The sequence below is a fragment of the Apodemus sylvaticus genome, chromosome 10 (genome assembly GCF_947179515.1).
Source record: "Apodemus sylvaticus chromosome 10, mApoSyl1.1, whole genome shotgun sequence".
NCBI lineage: Eukaryota > Metazoa > Chordata > Mammalia > Rodentia > Muridae > Apodemus > Apodemus sylvaticus.
Genome location: NC_067481.1, coordinates 8865547 through 8882395, shown reverse-complemented (window position 1 = coordinate 8882395; position 16849 = coordinate 8865547). Strand labels below are relative to the sequence as shown.

At 50.4% G+C, this 16849-nt stretch overlaps 1 protein-coding gene across 1 annotated transcript; it reads right to left on the bottom strand.

Annotated features, from left to right (window-relative positions):
• Positions 1–271: 271 nt before the first annotated feature.
• On the bottom strand, positions 272–15227 carry Cpsf4l (cleavage and polyadenylation specific factor 4 like). Its single transcript, XM_052197251.1, has 8 exons — positions 15125–15227; positions 14545–14595; positions 10308–10460; positions 7416–7511; positions 6602–6695; positions 6151–6190; positions 4641–4784; positions 272–3156 (listed from the first exon to the last, which is right to left on the bottom strand). Exons 1-7 carry the CDS (start codon positions 15225–15227, stop codon positions 4641–4643), a joined length of 681 nt encoding a protein of 226 aa, XP_052053211.1. The 3' UTR covers positions 272–3156.
• Positions 15228–16849: the final 1622 nt, after the last annotated feature.

Genomic DNA, 16849 nt, shown 5'->3' with positions numbered 1-16849 from the left:
TGGCTGGGCCTTGATGCTGCTGAGGAAGGAGCAGGTTTTCAGGAACAGAAGTGGTTTACTGTGGTGGGAGGGGGGGGGGATTCTGTGATGCTGAACTTTCCGGTTAAGCACTAGTTTAATGGTCTGTCAAATCCTGAAGGGAGTCATCTGACCAGGGTTAGGACCAAGGTGAGAGCCCGTGTTAATAAGGGCTTGTTTGACATTGGTCAGGGTCAGTAATAGGAACTCACCAGGTGTGGAGACATACACCTCAAACACCAACACTCGAGTTTACAGAAAACTGTTTATTTTTTTTCCAATAACACAACTATTAAAAATAGGGGCTAGAGAGATGGCTCAGCAGTTGTTCTTATGGTGGACCTGGGTTGGATTTCCAGCACCCACATGGTAGCTCACAACTATCTGTAACTCCAGTTCCAGGGACTCTTGACATTTTCTTCTCCAAGGGCACTAGGCATGCACACGGTTCACATACATACATGCAGGCAAAAAACACACATACACAAAATATAAAAATAAACAGACTTAGAGTTTGACTCCCCAGGACACACATGGTGGAGGGACAGAACCAGTCCCACACGTTATTCTCTTGCCTCCACTAAAATGTGGTGTGTGTACCACAGGTGTACACACACAATAGAACCAGAGCCTGGAGGTGTGGCTCAGAGTGGGCATTTCCCTGGCATCCATGAGGCCCTGGGCATGATCCGCGGCATCAAGAAAATCAACCCCAACTCTCTGAGCCAGGCACAGTAAAACACAACCTGTTACCCCAGCACTTGGGATGCTTGAGATGCAAGAAGATCACAAGTTCAAGGCCAGCCTTAGCAACACAGAACTTGTTTCACAAGCTGCTTAAAGGTTACTGTAGTTCAGTGGAAGAGGGCACGTTGCTGGAGGCCCTGGGTTCGGTTCCCTAGCATCACAAAAATGACTACAGTGGAACTGGCTATGTGGCTGTCACTTGGGAATTAGAGGCCAAGTCAGCATCAGCAATAGACAAATTGAGGACAGCCTGGGCTACATGAGACCCTGTATCAAGAAAGTCAAATGTCACTTCACATGTTATTCACAGTCTATCTTACACTTGATGAAAAAATCCTGTCACTATTCATGGAAAGTTTAAAAAAAAAAAAAAGGAAAAAAACAACTGAGCAGATCAACCCCCTCTTCCGCCCTCAGACAAGTGGCTGGTCACCACCAGGCATGAGGTGTAGGTTCCCCGAGCTTCCTTGCTGAACCCTAAATTGGGGCAGACTTGACCTTACCTGCAAAGCTGTGTGGCTGGCCGGCCCAAGAAGGGAGGCCCGGTGGGAATCGACTCAGTTCCTCTCCTACTGCTGTGCTAAGACACTGTGACCAAGGTGGCTTATAGAAGAGTGAGCTTACAGGGACCTCACAGGTGAGTCCATGACTACTATGGTGGGCGGGGATTATGGCAGGCGGCGGGCAGCCATGGCGATGGAGCAGTAGCTGGGAGCTCCCATCTTGTGACACCACAAGGCAGAGAGAGGTAGAGGGCTACCTGGGAATGGTATGGATTTAATCCTAGTAACACACTTCCTCCACCAAGGCCACACCCCCTAATCCTCCCCAAATCTTTCCACAAACTAGGACAGCCAAGCCTTCAAATACATGAACCTGTGTGGGCCGGTCTCATCTCGTTCACCTCAGGGACTCATCGGGTTCCACACTTGGACCAGCTAAGATTTGGGTGCATGCCAGTGCCAGGTGTCCTACAGATTTCCAGTACGTGTACTGTGTCACTTGACTCTAGGACAGCCCTGTGGTGTGGCTGCTTATGTTCTAGAATGAGGAAGCAGGCTGGGGAGGGGAGGCACTTTTCCTACATGGCCGAGAGCTGTCATGTAGCAGCTGTGGGTGCACTTAAGTGGAATTGGAACCAGCGACCCAGCCCCCTGGGCCTGTGGTGCATCACCTCAGCAAAGCCCTCATGCTGTAGGAAGCCAGACAACTCTACTCCATCTAGTCCTTCTGGGGCTGCTTTTTCCTATACTTTTTTTTCATCTGAGACATGGTTTCTCTGTGTAGCCTTGACTGTCCTGGAACTCACTCTGCAGACCAGGCTGGCCTTAAACTCACAAGAGAACTGCCTCCCAAGTGCTGGGACTAAAGGCATATACCACTACTGCTGGGCCTTTTGCTGTAATCTTATAAAAAGTCCAGTTAGCTGCCCACTCCTCCCCAGTGGATTAAGTAGCATTGTCTGCTTTGTCATGGCCTCAGGAGGATAAGCCTTTTCTGTACGCCTACTGCCTAATCCCCCATGAGGTTTCATCTTCAATGTCAGCTTGGCTGCAATGACCTGGAAGATACACCCCGGTGTGTTTGTGAGAGAGGGTTATTTCCCGAGAGGCTTAGCTGAGCAGAGAAAACAGGCCACGAATGGGTGACCATCTCTGTGTATGGTGATCCCAGGCTGAATTTTACAAAAGAAAAACCAAGACGGAAGCTGACCGTTTTCTTTTTCTGTGCTTCCTTGACTGGATTCCATATGGCCAGCCAGTTCACACTACCACCCTGGTTTCCCTGTTGTGACAGTATCCTCTCAAGGCATGAGCCAGAACAACGCCCCTTCCCACAAGTTGGATGTTTTCTCACAGCATCAAAAAAAGAGGGGGGGGGGGAATTAATGCAATCACAGAACACACACATTATATTCTCGAGTATAAATAAGCTGTACAGGCAATCAGCTGTCAGACTAAAAGCAGTTTGTTTGATTGGATGGCCCATTTTTGGGGAGCACATGAGGCCGCTGACCCGGAGTGGTCTAGAGGAGCGTGGGAGCTGAGCCTGGGATACTGACTGACTGGAGAGTTCATGGTGTCAAGTTCACTGTGCTGTCCTAGCTCATGAGTGGCTCCTCCCTTCCACAGTCAGCTGATCTCCAGTCCTGCTGCATTATTGGCATCTGGTTCATGTGCAGGATAAAGGGAAATAGTCAAGTACAATATAGGCTCTTTCTGCATCCTGTATCTCACTACAGTGATGGAGCTCATTGGACCACTGGATAGAGGATACGCTGCTGAGGCCATGGAGCCCTTCACTAGGAGAACTCCCAGCTCCCTCGCCACAGGCTAGGTTTTGATGACTCCAGCTGATACAGCTTGTGTCGATGGCATGGTGGCCTGGGTTCTGAAGAAAAAGGAGAAAGCTAAGATCAATGCTGGTTTTGGTTTTGGTTTGGTTTGGTTTTTCATTTTTCAAGACAGGATTTCTCTGTGTAGCCCTGGCTTTTTTGGAACTCACTCTGTAGACCAGGCTGGCCTCGAACTCAGAAATCTGCCTGCCTCTGCCTCCCAAGTGCTGGGATTATAGGCGTGGGCCACCACCGTCCAGCATGGTTTTGTTTTTTGACACAGTTTCTCTGCCTTCACTGTCCTAGAATTCATTCTGTAGACCAGGCTGGCCTCCAACTCACAGAAATCTGCCTGACTCTGCCTCCCAAGTGCAGGGACTTAAATGTATGTGCCACCACTGCCCGGCTAAAGTCATGCCTTTTCATAAATCCTCAGAAGGAAAGTCCCTGCTTGTCCAGCGGGGGACTAGAATATATTGGCTTCTCCAGCCTCATGGGATCTTGGTCAGGAGGTTGGGATGGGAGAGCCTTGTAATTACAGTGGGTTGAGCCCAGCCTGGAAATACTAGCAAGATCTGGAACTAAAAGAGAAGCTTCAGGGGTTGGAGAGATGTTGGCTCAGCGGTTAAGAGCACTGACTATTCTTCCAGAGGTCTTGAGTTCAAATCCCAGCACCCACATGGTGGCTTACAACCATCTATAATAAGATCTGATACCCTTTTCTGGTGTCTGAAGACAAAGTGTATTTACATATAATAAATCTTTTTTTTAAAAAAAAAAAAGAAGCTTGAAATTCACGTTCAGTTCCCATATTTCAGAGAAAGTGGTTCTGGACTTTCAAAGGTTCACCAAGTCAAACATACAAGAAGATAAAGGGCTCTATTCCCTTGCCTAGCTTTCTGCTGTAATTGTATTTTCTTTTGGAAACCAGGTCTCAGGCAGCAGAGGCTTGCCTCTCTATATAGCCAAGGGGGACTTTGGACTTCTGCCTCCATTTTGCATGCAAACAGGAACCAAACCCTTGATACCTGCTAAGCATGCATTCTACCAACTGAACTATAGCCTTGACCAGATTATTTAAAGAGAAAAAAAAAAGTCACAATTCAGGACAGACTGTAGGCTACCTCATAAAGGTATGGTTGGTTTTTGTTTTGTTTTGTTTTTTGTTTTTTTTACATTTTACTTCTTTATCTTGAGATGGGGGTCTCACTATGCAGTCCTAGTTTATGTGGAACTCAAGAGATCCACCTGCCTCTGCCTCCTCAGTGTCAAGATCTAAGGTATGCACCACCACACCCTGCAGTCCCTCCACCCCCCCCCTTTTTTTTATTTGAGACAGAGGGTCTCACTTTGTAGCCCTGTCTGGCCTCACTACGCAGAGGCTATGCACCTCAGACTTGCTCCAGTCCTCTAGACTGCCTGCTGCATGCTGGGATTGCAGGCCTGCACCCACCTCCATCAGACCCTGTGTTCTCTCAGTTCAGGACCCTGAACCTTAACAAGGAAGTGCTGTCCCCGCCCCGTGGGCTCCTTCACCTACCTAAGGCGCAGGGTGGGCCCTTGAGCAGCAGGCCTGAGGCAGGCTCCTCTGATGACACTGGAGCACGGGCTTTTCCTGGGAAGCGGGCACCAGAGTGCTGCCAGGAGAAGCTGTCAAATCCCATGGCTGGGTGACAGGCTGCAGATAGAGTGGAATCAGGAAGAAAACGTGTTGCAGAGACACTCTGCGTAGACATGGTCACCTAAATACCCATATTTTTAGGGTCCTCTGGTTTGGGGGTTTGGTTTTTGTATTTTGACGTGAGATTTGTTTGAGAGAAGTTGCTTTGTTTTGCTGTTCCCAACACATTTTTTAAATTAGTTCTTTGAGGAATTCATATTCACACACACACACACTTTTATTTCTGAGACAGTATTATAATCCAGGCTAGCCTCCAACTCTAAGATGTAGCCAAGGGTGGCCACATAGGACCCTTGGTTCACTGAGTTGTGGTCTGGAGAGCATGATTAGCCTGCTGACCCCTGAAAGTGAATTCTCACTGATGCTTGGTAACCATGGGGATAATATGTTTTCCCCCTAGGAACCAGGAAAATATATGACTCATCATAGTTTTCATTCAGAAAGCTGGCTTTGGACTGCATGTCCTGATTTTTTTTTTGTCAGTGAAACTGGTATGGGATGGCCAGGTGGCTGGGTTGGTAAGAGTGGTTGCAGCTGAGCCTGACTGAGGCCTGAGTTCTACCTTCAGGACCCGGAAGGTAGAGAACCAACCGTTATAAGGTAAGGTGTCCTCTGACTTCCACACATTCACGGTGGCAGTTGTATATCTACATAGATACACAAAGAAATACAAATAACAAGAAAGGAAAGTATCCCTGTGTTACCCAGCTAAAGAAAAGGAAGGTAGCCTTGCAGTGGTGATGCACCCCTTTAATCCCTGCACTTGGGAGGCAGAGGCAGGTGGATTTCTGAGTTCAAGGCCAGCCTGGACTACAGCATGAGTTCCAGGACAGCCAGGACTACACAGAGAAACCCCGTCTTAGAAAAGAAAAGAAAAGAAAGGAAAGGAAAGGAAAAAGGAAAGAAAAGAAAAGAAAAGAGGGCTGGAGAGATGGCTCAGTGGTTAAGAGCACTGGCTGCTCTTCCGGAAGTCCTCAATTCAAATCCTAGCAACCACATGGTGGCTCACAACCATCTGTAAAGGAATCCGATGCCCTCTTCTGGGGTGTCTGAAGACAGCAACAGAGCGACAGCGATAGTGTACTCACATACATAAAATAAAAATTTTTAAAAATCTAAAAAAAAAAAAAAAAAGGTGTCCGTCCAGGTGATCATGGAGTCCCTCCAGGTGCCGAGACAGGACAGAGGCCGGGAGGAGCTACTGCATGCAGGTGCCCCTCCCCCCATGACCACATGCCTTTTACAGGATGGAGACTCCGCACAACATGAAAGAGTGGAGTCTCCCGAGAATAGTCCAGTGCTAGGAAGCACAGACAGGTGGGGAGCCGAAAGAGGGAGGCGCTATGTGAGGAGCGGACCGCGGACTTACCTTCACATTACTGGGATGGAATATAGGACTCGTCTTCGGGCTGAGGGAAGGAGAGGGAGACATAGGAGCAGGGAGAGTGAGTGTGTGTGTGTGTGTTAGAGTTGGACTCTGGCCCTCTCTCCCTGCTCATTAGCATGCTGGGCTCCAGCCTGCCGCTGCAGACTTCCGGTTCCAGAGCCCCTGGGGAAGGAAGGCGCCCTGGTCTAAGCTTTGCACGGAACTGCAGAGAGGTGGTGATGGGAAATGTTTCTACTTAGGTCTAGAACAGCCAGTGAGAGGTACACGCCTTCCCCAGAGTGCGTAGTGCATGTTAACAGGGAAGGCTACAGTCTGCCCAGCCAATGGTACCCAGACCTCCAGGGTGGGACAGCAGCAAAAACCCCTAAGGAGATACTTGCTAGATACTCTCTCAGCACTCCGGGGGACTGGGGAAGAGAGGGATCATACTTACTGCCCAAATTGGCACTTAGGTCCCTTGGGGCAGAAGCCAGTGAAGTAGTTGGGACACAGCACTTGATGAACGTGGCGGTATTTACACAGGGGACCTACCGGACAAAGAGCAAATGGCCGAGAGAGACTCCTTCATCCCGAGGAAGTGCACGTGAATCGCTATGAGGAAAGGCAGAGGCTGTGGTAGGCTCTCCACTAGAGATGGGGTGGATAAGCCTTCCCATCACTGATGTCCCCGAAGCCAGGAGATGGACAGAAACCTTGGTTCAAGTAAGGGCTGGACATGTGGTTCAATGGTAAAGCTCCAGGCCCTGGGTTCCATCCCCACCATTTGCCTGCCTGCCCCCAGCATAAAGAAGGTACTGGTTGGAGAGCATACTCAAGCCACTCCCAACCCAGTGCTAAGAAGCTCACCCAGAGACCCATGGGAACACAGCCTTCTAAGTGTGCCAGGGGCCAGGTCAAAGGTGGGACTTAAGTGGCACTCAGCACGTGGGAGCTGTGTCTCCCACTGACTACATCTTCTGCTAGGATTCTCAGCCCAGGTCCTATATCTACCAGGTTGAGAAGGCTAGGGTATGAATCTCACAGCCTTCCCTGGGAAGCCCATCATGCCCTACACCAGGCTGAGTCTCCCAGTGTCTCAGGAGATTTCTCCACTGGCATACAAGCCTCGGACCACCTCAGAAAGGCTTTCCACTGGGGTATGTATATGGCCTGATCTCACGGGGAATATAACTCCTTGCTTGATGAGTGCCTCCATCCGGAAAACCCGCATCCCTCTGGGTATCCCGTCCTGTCCCGCAAGCTCTCACCTTCCCTGCAGAACCCTTGGTCATACCAAGGGCAGTCCTGGACCTTGGAAACTGACTTCAAGTGGAGGAAGGGGCATTCCTTGTTGCTGCAGTTACCTGAAAAGCCCATTGGTCTTTGTCTATAATCAGGTTCACACTTCCGCAGCCCCGCCCCGATTTACCCTGACCCTCCCTGCCATGGAATCATCTTCTGCTTGTCGCCATCTTTGGAAGACCTCTCATATTGGAAGGGGAAGTTACCCTTTGGTCATCTATCTCAACTAGAGACATGCCACCATTTTCCAGAGGCCCCAGGAAGGGCAGAGATGTTTTGCAGTAAATACCACAGACAGAGTAGAGGTTCTAGCTGGGCCCCAGGGAACCTTTCAGGAGGAGGACTGTTAGCTGTGAGCTTGAGCTGTGCTGTGTCTATGCGCTGAGCCAAGTCTTGGTCAGCCACATTTCTACAAGGAGGCAGCCTCGGAGGCACAAGGATCGTAAGTTAGAGCTGAAGAAGATAGAAGATTGTGATCTGTCTCCTTTCAGTGGAGAATCTGTGAACATTTCCACTTTCATCCCTTCCTAAAAGCCTACAACTTTGTTCTTTGATCCTAATACAAACGTCATAAGGTCTTCCAGAGAGTTCTTATATATGGGGGCTTTCTACAAGAAAGCCCCCTTATATATGGGGGCTTTCTTCATTGGAGGAAGAGTTCTGTTATTCCTTTCCACCCTTCACATTTCAAACATGGATGCCCGCCCTCAGAGGCAAGTAAATCTGTTCACTCAGCTTCCTCACACAATTTACTGGTACATCCCAGGCCAACTTAGCCCTGCCCCCTGGGGTTGAGCCTTCTCAGGACTCAAAACTGTCAGAACAGACTGCACATTGCTGTTCCAGCACTCGGCCAGTAGGTGGCAGCAGCACTCCAGCCTGCACTCCCGTCGTTTGCAAAGGCGCCCTTACTCCTTTCAAGCCCTGGACATCTCGGCAGTTTCCAAATGCATTTTCCTGCGCTTCCGGGGCTCAACAATGTTTGTGTGCGTGGATGCCCATGAGTTTGTTGAGCTTGCTTACAGAGCATGGGCAAGCCATTGCTTACAGAAGTTAACCGACCTCAAAGCAGTGGGATCTCTACCACCAAGCCTCAGCCCACCACAGACGCCAATGGATAGACACTGCGTCATGGAGTCAACCCCTTCAGGCCAGTCTCCCGCTAGTCTCCCGTACTCTGAGTCTCCCAAGACCACTTGCATCTAATCCCAGCACTTGGGAGGCAGAGGCCGACAAATCTCTTGAGTTTGAGGGCAGCCTGGTCTACATACAAGTGGGGGTACTGGAGTGGTGACTTAGAAGAATAAGGGATAATGCGCATACACACAAAAATGGTATTTTTAAAGACAACTGTCTCCTAACTTCCAGGATCAAAGGCATGCACCACCTAGCATATCATTATGTTTTTGTAATATTAGAGGTATTCACCCACTGTGAAGACCAAAACCTTAGATTACATAATCATGAGCTTGCACATCTGCATTTAAATTACTTGCATGCACAAGTGGTCCCATGCAGGACCACATCTGAGCCTCAAACCAGGGGACTCAGGGTTGAAAGATTAAAGGGATATTTTTCTAAGTGAAAATGCTTTAGACAGTGACCTAGGGGACCAGCCTCCAGATAAACTTTGTCCGTCTATTCTAGAAGGACATTCAGGTACCTTTACGAACTGCCACAGGCCTAGGGCTTCTGGGAGAAGACAGTCTGGAAGGCCGGACTGGGAGACTGACTGGGATGAACCTTCCCTGCCCTGCGAAAGACTTGGCCCCCTTCGAGGTACCCAGTGTTATGAAGTAGAATACGCAGCCCCATCTGATGAGTTATTTCTCCACAGGTGACATGAGCCAGCTCAAACCAAATGAGATTATATTAAACACAGGTTTATTGGGAAGCTGCTCTCTCAGGGGAGTAAGTTCACTAGCCCTAAGGAAGGAGGCTAGGGAGGTCACCATCGGGAGGAGGGAGGGAGGGGGGAGGGAAAGGGTCCGTAAGAGTGGGCACTGAACATGGCCTCAACGGAGGCTGGAGGAGACCTGACCACACAAGGTATTTTTAGGGCCCAGACTTCTAAACCTCGTGGCTCTATTTACACAGTGACCTTCTCTTTCCAACAAGTGATGCAGGGTTTCCCCTTTGGGAGGTAACATGACAGTTTTATCTAAAAAAAATAAAGTTATAAAGAGCAGGGGAGCAGGAAGAAGACACGGGGTAGGGGAAGGGTAGGGTGAGCAGCATTCCCAGTGGCAGTACCAAATGCTTCTCTCATTTGGATTGGCCTGGCCTGGGCCCAGCAGGGACTGAGAGGTGCTTCTTTCAAGGCTATTCCTGACAGTCATCTGGGGGTGGATGGGTCTGGCCTGGAGTGGGGAACAGGATTACATTCCTTTCCCTTTGAGGTAACACTGAGACTCACAGACAGCAGGCTTGGCCTATACCCTTTATTTATTTTTATTTTTAATTTGTTTTGTTTGTTTGCTTGCTTGCTTGTTTTAAGATAGGGTTTCTCTGTATAACCCTGGCTATCCTGGAACTCACTCCATAGACCAGGCTGGCCTTGAGCTCAGAAATCCACCAGCCTCTGCCTCCCAAGTGTTGGGATTAATGGCATGCGCCATCACTTCCAGGTTGAGACTGGCCTTGAATTCCTGATTCTCTTGCCTCAATCTCCCTCGTGCTGAGATTAGAGGGGTGCCCAGGCATAGCCAGCCTCTGTTCTATTTTCTTAGGGTTCAAAGAAGCAGACAGCTTGGGCTCAGATAAGGCTAGACTTCTGAGGCAACCCAACTACCTTTTCCTTTCCTACCCCACCAGAAAGCCCTCCATCACCCCACACACACCAGAAGGGGCTGCATTACCGAACTTGGAGTGGAAGTAGCACACCGGCATCCTGCTGACGTCATACTGGTGCAGGAAGTTGCAGCAATCGCTCTTCCGGCAGAGGCCTCGAAGCCAGTGTTTGCACACCACCATCTTCTCACCCTGCTCGTGCCGAAGTGGGCATAGTATCCCTGCGAACACAACACCAGCTGTAGGCCCCACCTATCACTGGCCTGGAGGAGTTCCCCGGGGCCGGTGAGGTGACTCCTCCTCCTCCTCCTCCTCACCTATCATCTCTGTGCCCCAGCACCCAGACACAACCTAGGACTGGAAGAGGGGTCAGAGGGCCGACCACACTGGGCAAGATGCTATCTTAACAGCAAGGGTCCCTCTCCTAGAACAAAACTCTAGGAACCTGCAGGCTGTCTTTCCCTTGAGAGAACAGTCACCTTACCCAAGGGCATACCCAGCCCAGCTCTTGGCATACTGTAAGTGCTTGTTGAGTTCATGACTTTCACAGGGAAGGAAATGTTCTGGATTCATTTCTTCTTCATTATTAATAATACATGATGATGATGGTGATGATGATGATGATGATGATGGAGCTAGAGAGATGGCTCAGCAGTTAAGAGCACTGACTGCTCTTCCAGAGGCCCTGAGTTCAATTCCCAGCAACCATGCGGTGGCTCACAACCATCTGTAATGGGATCTGATGCCCTCTTCTGGTGTGTCTGAAGACAGCTACAGTGTACTCATACACATAAAATAAATCTTGCCGGGCGGTGATGGCGCACGACTTTAATCCCAGCACTTGGGAGGCAGAGGCAGGCAGATTTCCGAGTTTGAGGCCAGCCTGGTCTACAGAGTGAGTTCCAGGACAGCCAGGGCTACACAGAGAAGAAACCCTGTCTCAAAAAACAAAAACAAAAAAAATAATAAAAATACATAAATAAATAAATCTTTAAAAAACATCTTATGTGTTTGTGTGTGTGTGCCTGCGTACATGTGTGTGCATGTTGTGCATGCTGGAGCCCTCAGAGGTCAGAAGAGGCATCAGCACCCCTAGAATGTGCAGTTACAGACTGATGTGAGCTGCCGGTGGGTACTGGGAACTGAACCAGGGTCCTCTGCAAGAGAATCAAGTGCCTTTAACTGCTGAGTCATCTCTCTTAATTTTTTGAAACAGTGTCGATCTTGTGTAGCCCAGGCTGGTGTCAGATTCACTATGTTTCCAAGAATGATCTTGGAATTCTGACCTTTCTTCCTCCAACTTCAAAGTGCTGCGATTACAGGCCTGCACCACCACGCTCAGTTAATAGATGATGTGTGCTGGTGATCACGGCGAGCTTAATGCACACTAGGCGAATGATCTACCCCGGCATGTGGCATGTCCCCTCCCTCGGCATGACTTCAACTATTAAGGACAACACAGGCATGAAATAGGTGGCTCCAGCAATGGCATTAAATTTGACCACCTCAGTATCTTCATTCAGCTGACAATGCCTGTTAGGATTCTTTCTAAGCTCCACTCCACAATTACCTGGCAACAGCCAGGTAGGCCTGGTCCACTATAAGTGGGGGTTGGGGGGGCACGCTTGCCCCTCCCTTCTCTCTTGCCCTCTTGCTCCTCCCCATCCCCCCTCTCCACATGGTCATGGCCGGCCTCTACTTCTCTATTCACTCCTTCTCTCTACCTTTCTCTGATGTATTACTCTCTTAACTCCCCTCCCCATGCCCTGAATAAACTCTATTCGATGCTATACCATTTTGTGGCCGGTCCCTCAGAGGGAAAGGATGTCTTGGCATGGGCCTGCTGAGTCACCCCGTCCCCCACACCTCACCACACCCCCATAGAACATATCTTAATAGCTCTTTATCTTTTCATAAACACAGTACTGCCACTGGAAGGGGGGGCTATGGATAAACAGGACTTGTTTCCATGTATGACAAGGACATCCTCTTTGGAAGCCCCTTGGCCTGCCTGCATGACTCTCCTCTGTCTGTCTCTCTCTCTTTCACACACACACACACACACACACACACTCACATTCCTGGCCATCCCTTGTGCTCTGGCCTTCCTTGGTAGCAGCATTAAAGCTTTCTCTTTGCAGCTGTGGCTCGCTCAGTCTGTCATGGACCTGGAAGGTTCTGGTTTTCCAGAGCCCTGGACGGCCAGTGAGCTCCTTCTCCTCTCCCAGTCACCCAACACCGGGCTCCAGGTCCTCTCTGCCCCACCCCCTGCCTCCTGACTTTTAGAAACAGGAGGAGGATCTCCAAGGCAGGCCCTCTAAGAGTCTCCTCACCTGAGTCCACAGCCAGGCTTCAGGGGAGACTGGAAACATTACTGTTAGGGGTCAGGTATTTAGACAACTGTATGTTGCTGTTGGAGGAACCTAAAAGTGACCCCCCAATCCAGAAGAGAAGATCAGAAGCCAGGGAGGGGAGTAATTCAGGCTACATACAGGGCTTTCCAGGGGGATCTTCGAGCAGCTGAGGCTACTCACTAGACTACCTAAGGGCAGAAGAGATAGCCTGGGGCGATTGATGGGTTTCTGGGGCGATTGATGGGTTTCTGGGGCGATCGATGGGTTTCTGGGGTGATGCTTGGGGAGGAGGCCTGCTTGGGAAGAGGCTAAGCTACAACAAGGAGGGCTGAAGACTCCTCAGAACACAGGCCAAAGGCCCCGACTCATCACTATCTGCATCAAGAAGAGAATGCTGGGCCTGGAGAGATAGCTCAGTGGTTTGAACATTGACTACTCTTCCCGAGGACCTGAGTTTGGTTCCCAGCACCCACCACAAACAGCTCAAAACTTCCTGTAACTACAGTTCCAGACAGATCCAACACCAATGGTTTCCATGTTTGTATAGCCACACACAGATACAGATATGCATAATTTGAAAAACATTAAGTGGTAAACGCCTTTAATCCCAGTATTTGAGAGGTAGAGGCAGGCAAATTTCTGAGTTCGAGGCCAGCTGGTCTACAGAGTGAATTCCAGGACAGTCAGGGCTATACAGAGAAACCCTGTCTCAAAAAACAAAACCAAACAAAAAAATTAAAAGGGGCCAGGTGGTGGTGGCGCACACCTGTAATCCCAGCACTCTGGGAGGCAGAGGCAGGCGGATTTCTGAGTTCAAGGCCAGTCTGGTCTACAGAGTTAGTTCCAGGACAATCAGGGCTACACAGAGAAATCCTGTCTTGAAAAAGCCAAATCCAAAAAAAAAAAAAAAATTAAAAGGGTATGATTCTCCCCCCCCCCCCCCCAAACGAGGCATCTTTATTTGTGTTTCCAACACATCACATTCAAAGCACACATCCTGCCCGGCTCAGTTCGTGGGCTCAGACACAGGACTGTCACCAGCGTCTCGTTCACCCAGTCAAGCATTTGCACACATTACCCACATACAGATACACATAATTTTAAAAAAATTAAAGGGAATGACCCCTTCCATCATTTTTTTAAAAAGATTCATTTATTTATTATATGTAAGTACACTGTAGCTGTCTTCAGACACACCAGAAGAGGGCATCATATCTCATTATAGATGGTTGTGAGCCACCATGTGGGTGCTGGGATTCGAACTCAGGACCTTCAGAAGAGCAGTTAGTGCTCTTATCCACTGAGTCATCTCTCCAGCCCCCCCACCATCATTACCCTTGTACAAATGTCAGCGGAGTGCTCCCGCCCAGACCACTGTTCTTGTGAGCCTAAAATGCCTTTTAAAACCTATGAAAATAGCTTGGTCAGGATTCCCACTACACCCAAGGCTGCACCTGATAACCAAACCCCAGTGACATCACTCACTCAAGGTAACCAGATGGTCCTAGAACCCTATGATGCCCACTGGACAGTATATAAGCAGAAACTTAGATCAATGCTCCGTTCTGCACATCTAGAGAGACGACACAATAATCTGCCCTGTGGCTGTAATCTCTCCCGGAACCTTGATCCTCAAATCAGAGACATCTGTTAGAGACTAGACCTGACCTTCAGCGAAGATATGCCGCACAGGTGAGCGACCTTGAGCAATGAATCAAAAGGACCGCAGTTAGGAACTTAGAGTGTGAGCCTTGTGTGATGACCCTCAGCATAATAAAATACAACTTCTGGGGTACTAAGTACATGTGGCTACCTTCTTGCTCACGACAGAGGCTGAATCCTGCCCTAGTCCAGGTGCCAACGTTCACATGCCATCCTAGGCCCCGGCTGAAGCCAGCATGGTCCACACAGCCGTTCCTGTCCCGGTCCAGCTCAGACCTGACTCACTCACCTTTCACACAGAGCCCTTTAGCGAAGAAGTTGCACACAGCTGAACTGGACTCTGGAGGAGAAAGAAACGGAGGAGAAGGTGACTTTCCCAGAGCTGGAGCCTTCAGGCAAGGCCCACCTAAGCCTCCACAGACTCGGGTCAGCGTGGGCCCCTGACTACTCTCTCTGGCTAGTCTTCAGGTTTTGTTTTCTGTTGCCTGCCTGTTCCTTTGCTCATCTGTTTATGCAACGAACAAGTCTTGCTCGCTAGCTCAGTAGTTCAGGTTGGCCCGGACTGCCACAATCCTCCAACCTCTTCCACGTGGCGGCCACAGTCCCCCCATCAAAAGCAACTGTCGTTTTATCTCCTGCTGGGGAGCTGGAGTCAAAGGCACCCTCTTCCAAAACCCTTCCCCCACCCGCCCAGAGCCAGCCTCTAAATTCTATTTAAGTTCAGCCCAACTCTGAGACAGGAGGTTGGAGGTTTGGTTCGGGGCACCCAGGGAACTCTGGAAACTCTGAAATCTGTCTTTCTATCCGGGAAGTCCGTGAGGACAGCTCCCTGAGGACCTGGGCAGGGGAACTGGGCCGTTGCCACTCACTGTCCATGTCCTGGAAAGGCAGGAGTCCAGTGCCCTTCTGCAATTCCACATCGTGCTCGAAGGTGAACGTGAACCCTTGCAGCCCGGCAATGACCTCCTCCATCTTCTGTCTCCCGCCAGGAAGCGTCCAGAGCCCCCGCAGGTGGCTCCTATATAGCCCATCAGCACTTAAGGGGCCACAGGCCCTATCTGAGGCTGGTCCCTCTCTCTCAGGTCATCTCTTCCTTCAAGGGGCCAGGTAACTTTCTGACTGGGTGTACCCCCAGAGGCTCACAGCTGCCTCAGCCCTTCCACCCACCCATGCAGGTGCAGGTGGCACGAATTCCAGGGCCCCACACCCCCACACGGTTCACACAACCTCCATCCTCGGCTGGGGAGGGATTGGCAAAGACTCACACCTGTTTATCTCTGCATAGCACAAAGCACGGGCCTTTGCCAACCAGTGTTCCCGTTGTATACATGGGGACATAGCTACTACACCCTAAAGCTAACCTATTGGTGGGGTGGGGGTGGTCAGAGGGTGTGGGACAGAGGAAAGTTTTCTCCTTTAGGTCCCAGTCCCAGCCACTCTCTCTTCCCCAAGGCCCTCTGAGCCTCTTTTCTAGACTGAAAGACAAACCCCAAGTGTGTGCTTCCTGGGGGGTGGGGAGGGGCGCAAAAGGAATGCAGGCCAGAAGATGGGAAACAGTCACATGAAGGGCCCTTTGTTTATCCCGTAGGCAATCACAATGGTAAACTTGGACTGAGGGTGGAACCGACCCGAGGGGGGGTGACCTCCCAGCAAGGAATCCAGTGGGCCACCCCAGAGCTTCCCTTACCGCCCCCTCGACCCGAGAAAATGCTTTGTAAATGAAATACCCTTGCAAAAGTTGTTTTATTATTATTAGGCCAGCCCTGCCCTGCGGGGCTGAGGTCCTCTGAATCGGCTTTCTGAGGAGCAAAATGTTAAAGCTCTAATTAAACCAAGCTATTCCCTTCCCCCTCCTGGGTCCTGAATTGGCCTGGCCTCGCCTGGAGCCACCGCTTCCAGGACGCACTGGAGAGATCGTCTCCCCGAGACCCAGCGGGGAGAGGTAAGCAGGGCCCTGCAGGCCTGTGGCTGAGCAGACAGGATCCAGCCTGCCAGCTTTGTTTCCTGTGGCTGTTAACGCCTAGATCTGTTGTTCTTTTGAACTCCAGATCTGAAAAGAAAACAGCTGGAGAGGTAGACCCACGCTGGGAACGGCTGTGGAGCTGAGTGGGGCGGGAGTAGGAGATGCCTGGGTCACCCCGCCCTTGTGTACCGGGGACTGGAGGCAGAATGGTTGTCTAGGACTAAAAGATTAAGGGTCTCCGGTGAAGAAGCTCTTGTATCTCTTGACCCTATCCTTAGGTATTGATCGGGTCCCTGGGCTGTCACCTTGGGCTCATTTGAGAGTCCCAAGGGTCTGCTAGAGAAGGCAGAGGCGGGAAATCCAGGTGCAGAAAGCTCAAGGGCGCGCTGAGAGCGTCCTGCAGCTCACGGCCCTCGGGGGTGGCTCAGGCTATGGGGCAGAGACGCCACTGGACAGGATACGGGTTGGGTGAACGGATGAGGGCAGGGAAAGGTGGCCGAGAGCATGCCAGGAGAAAAGTCTGGTGATGATGGGGGTGGAGAAGAGGGGCCAGACCAAGACCCGAAGCAAAAGCCTGCATCAGAGTGTGGTACGCTGTGTGTGTGTGGGGGGGGGGGAGGCACGAGGTGAT

Bases quoted from the DNA above. Each gene is read 5' to 3' on its own strand.
- Cpsf4l (XM_052197251.1), bottom strand. From the start codon at position 15,227: ATGGAGGAGGTCATTGCCGGGCTGCAAGGGTTCACGTTCACCTTCGAG. The intron at 14,596-15,124 runs GTGAGTGGCAAC...TTTCTCCTCCAG, and splicing joins GCCTTTCCAGGACATGGACA to AGTCCAGTTCAGCTGTGTGC. The intron at 6,191-6,601 runs GTAAGTATGATC...TCCTTCCCTCAG, and splicing joins CCTAAGTGCCAATTTGGGCA to CCCGAAGACGAGTCCTATAT.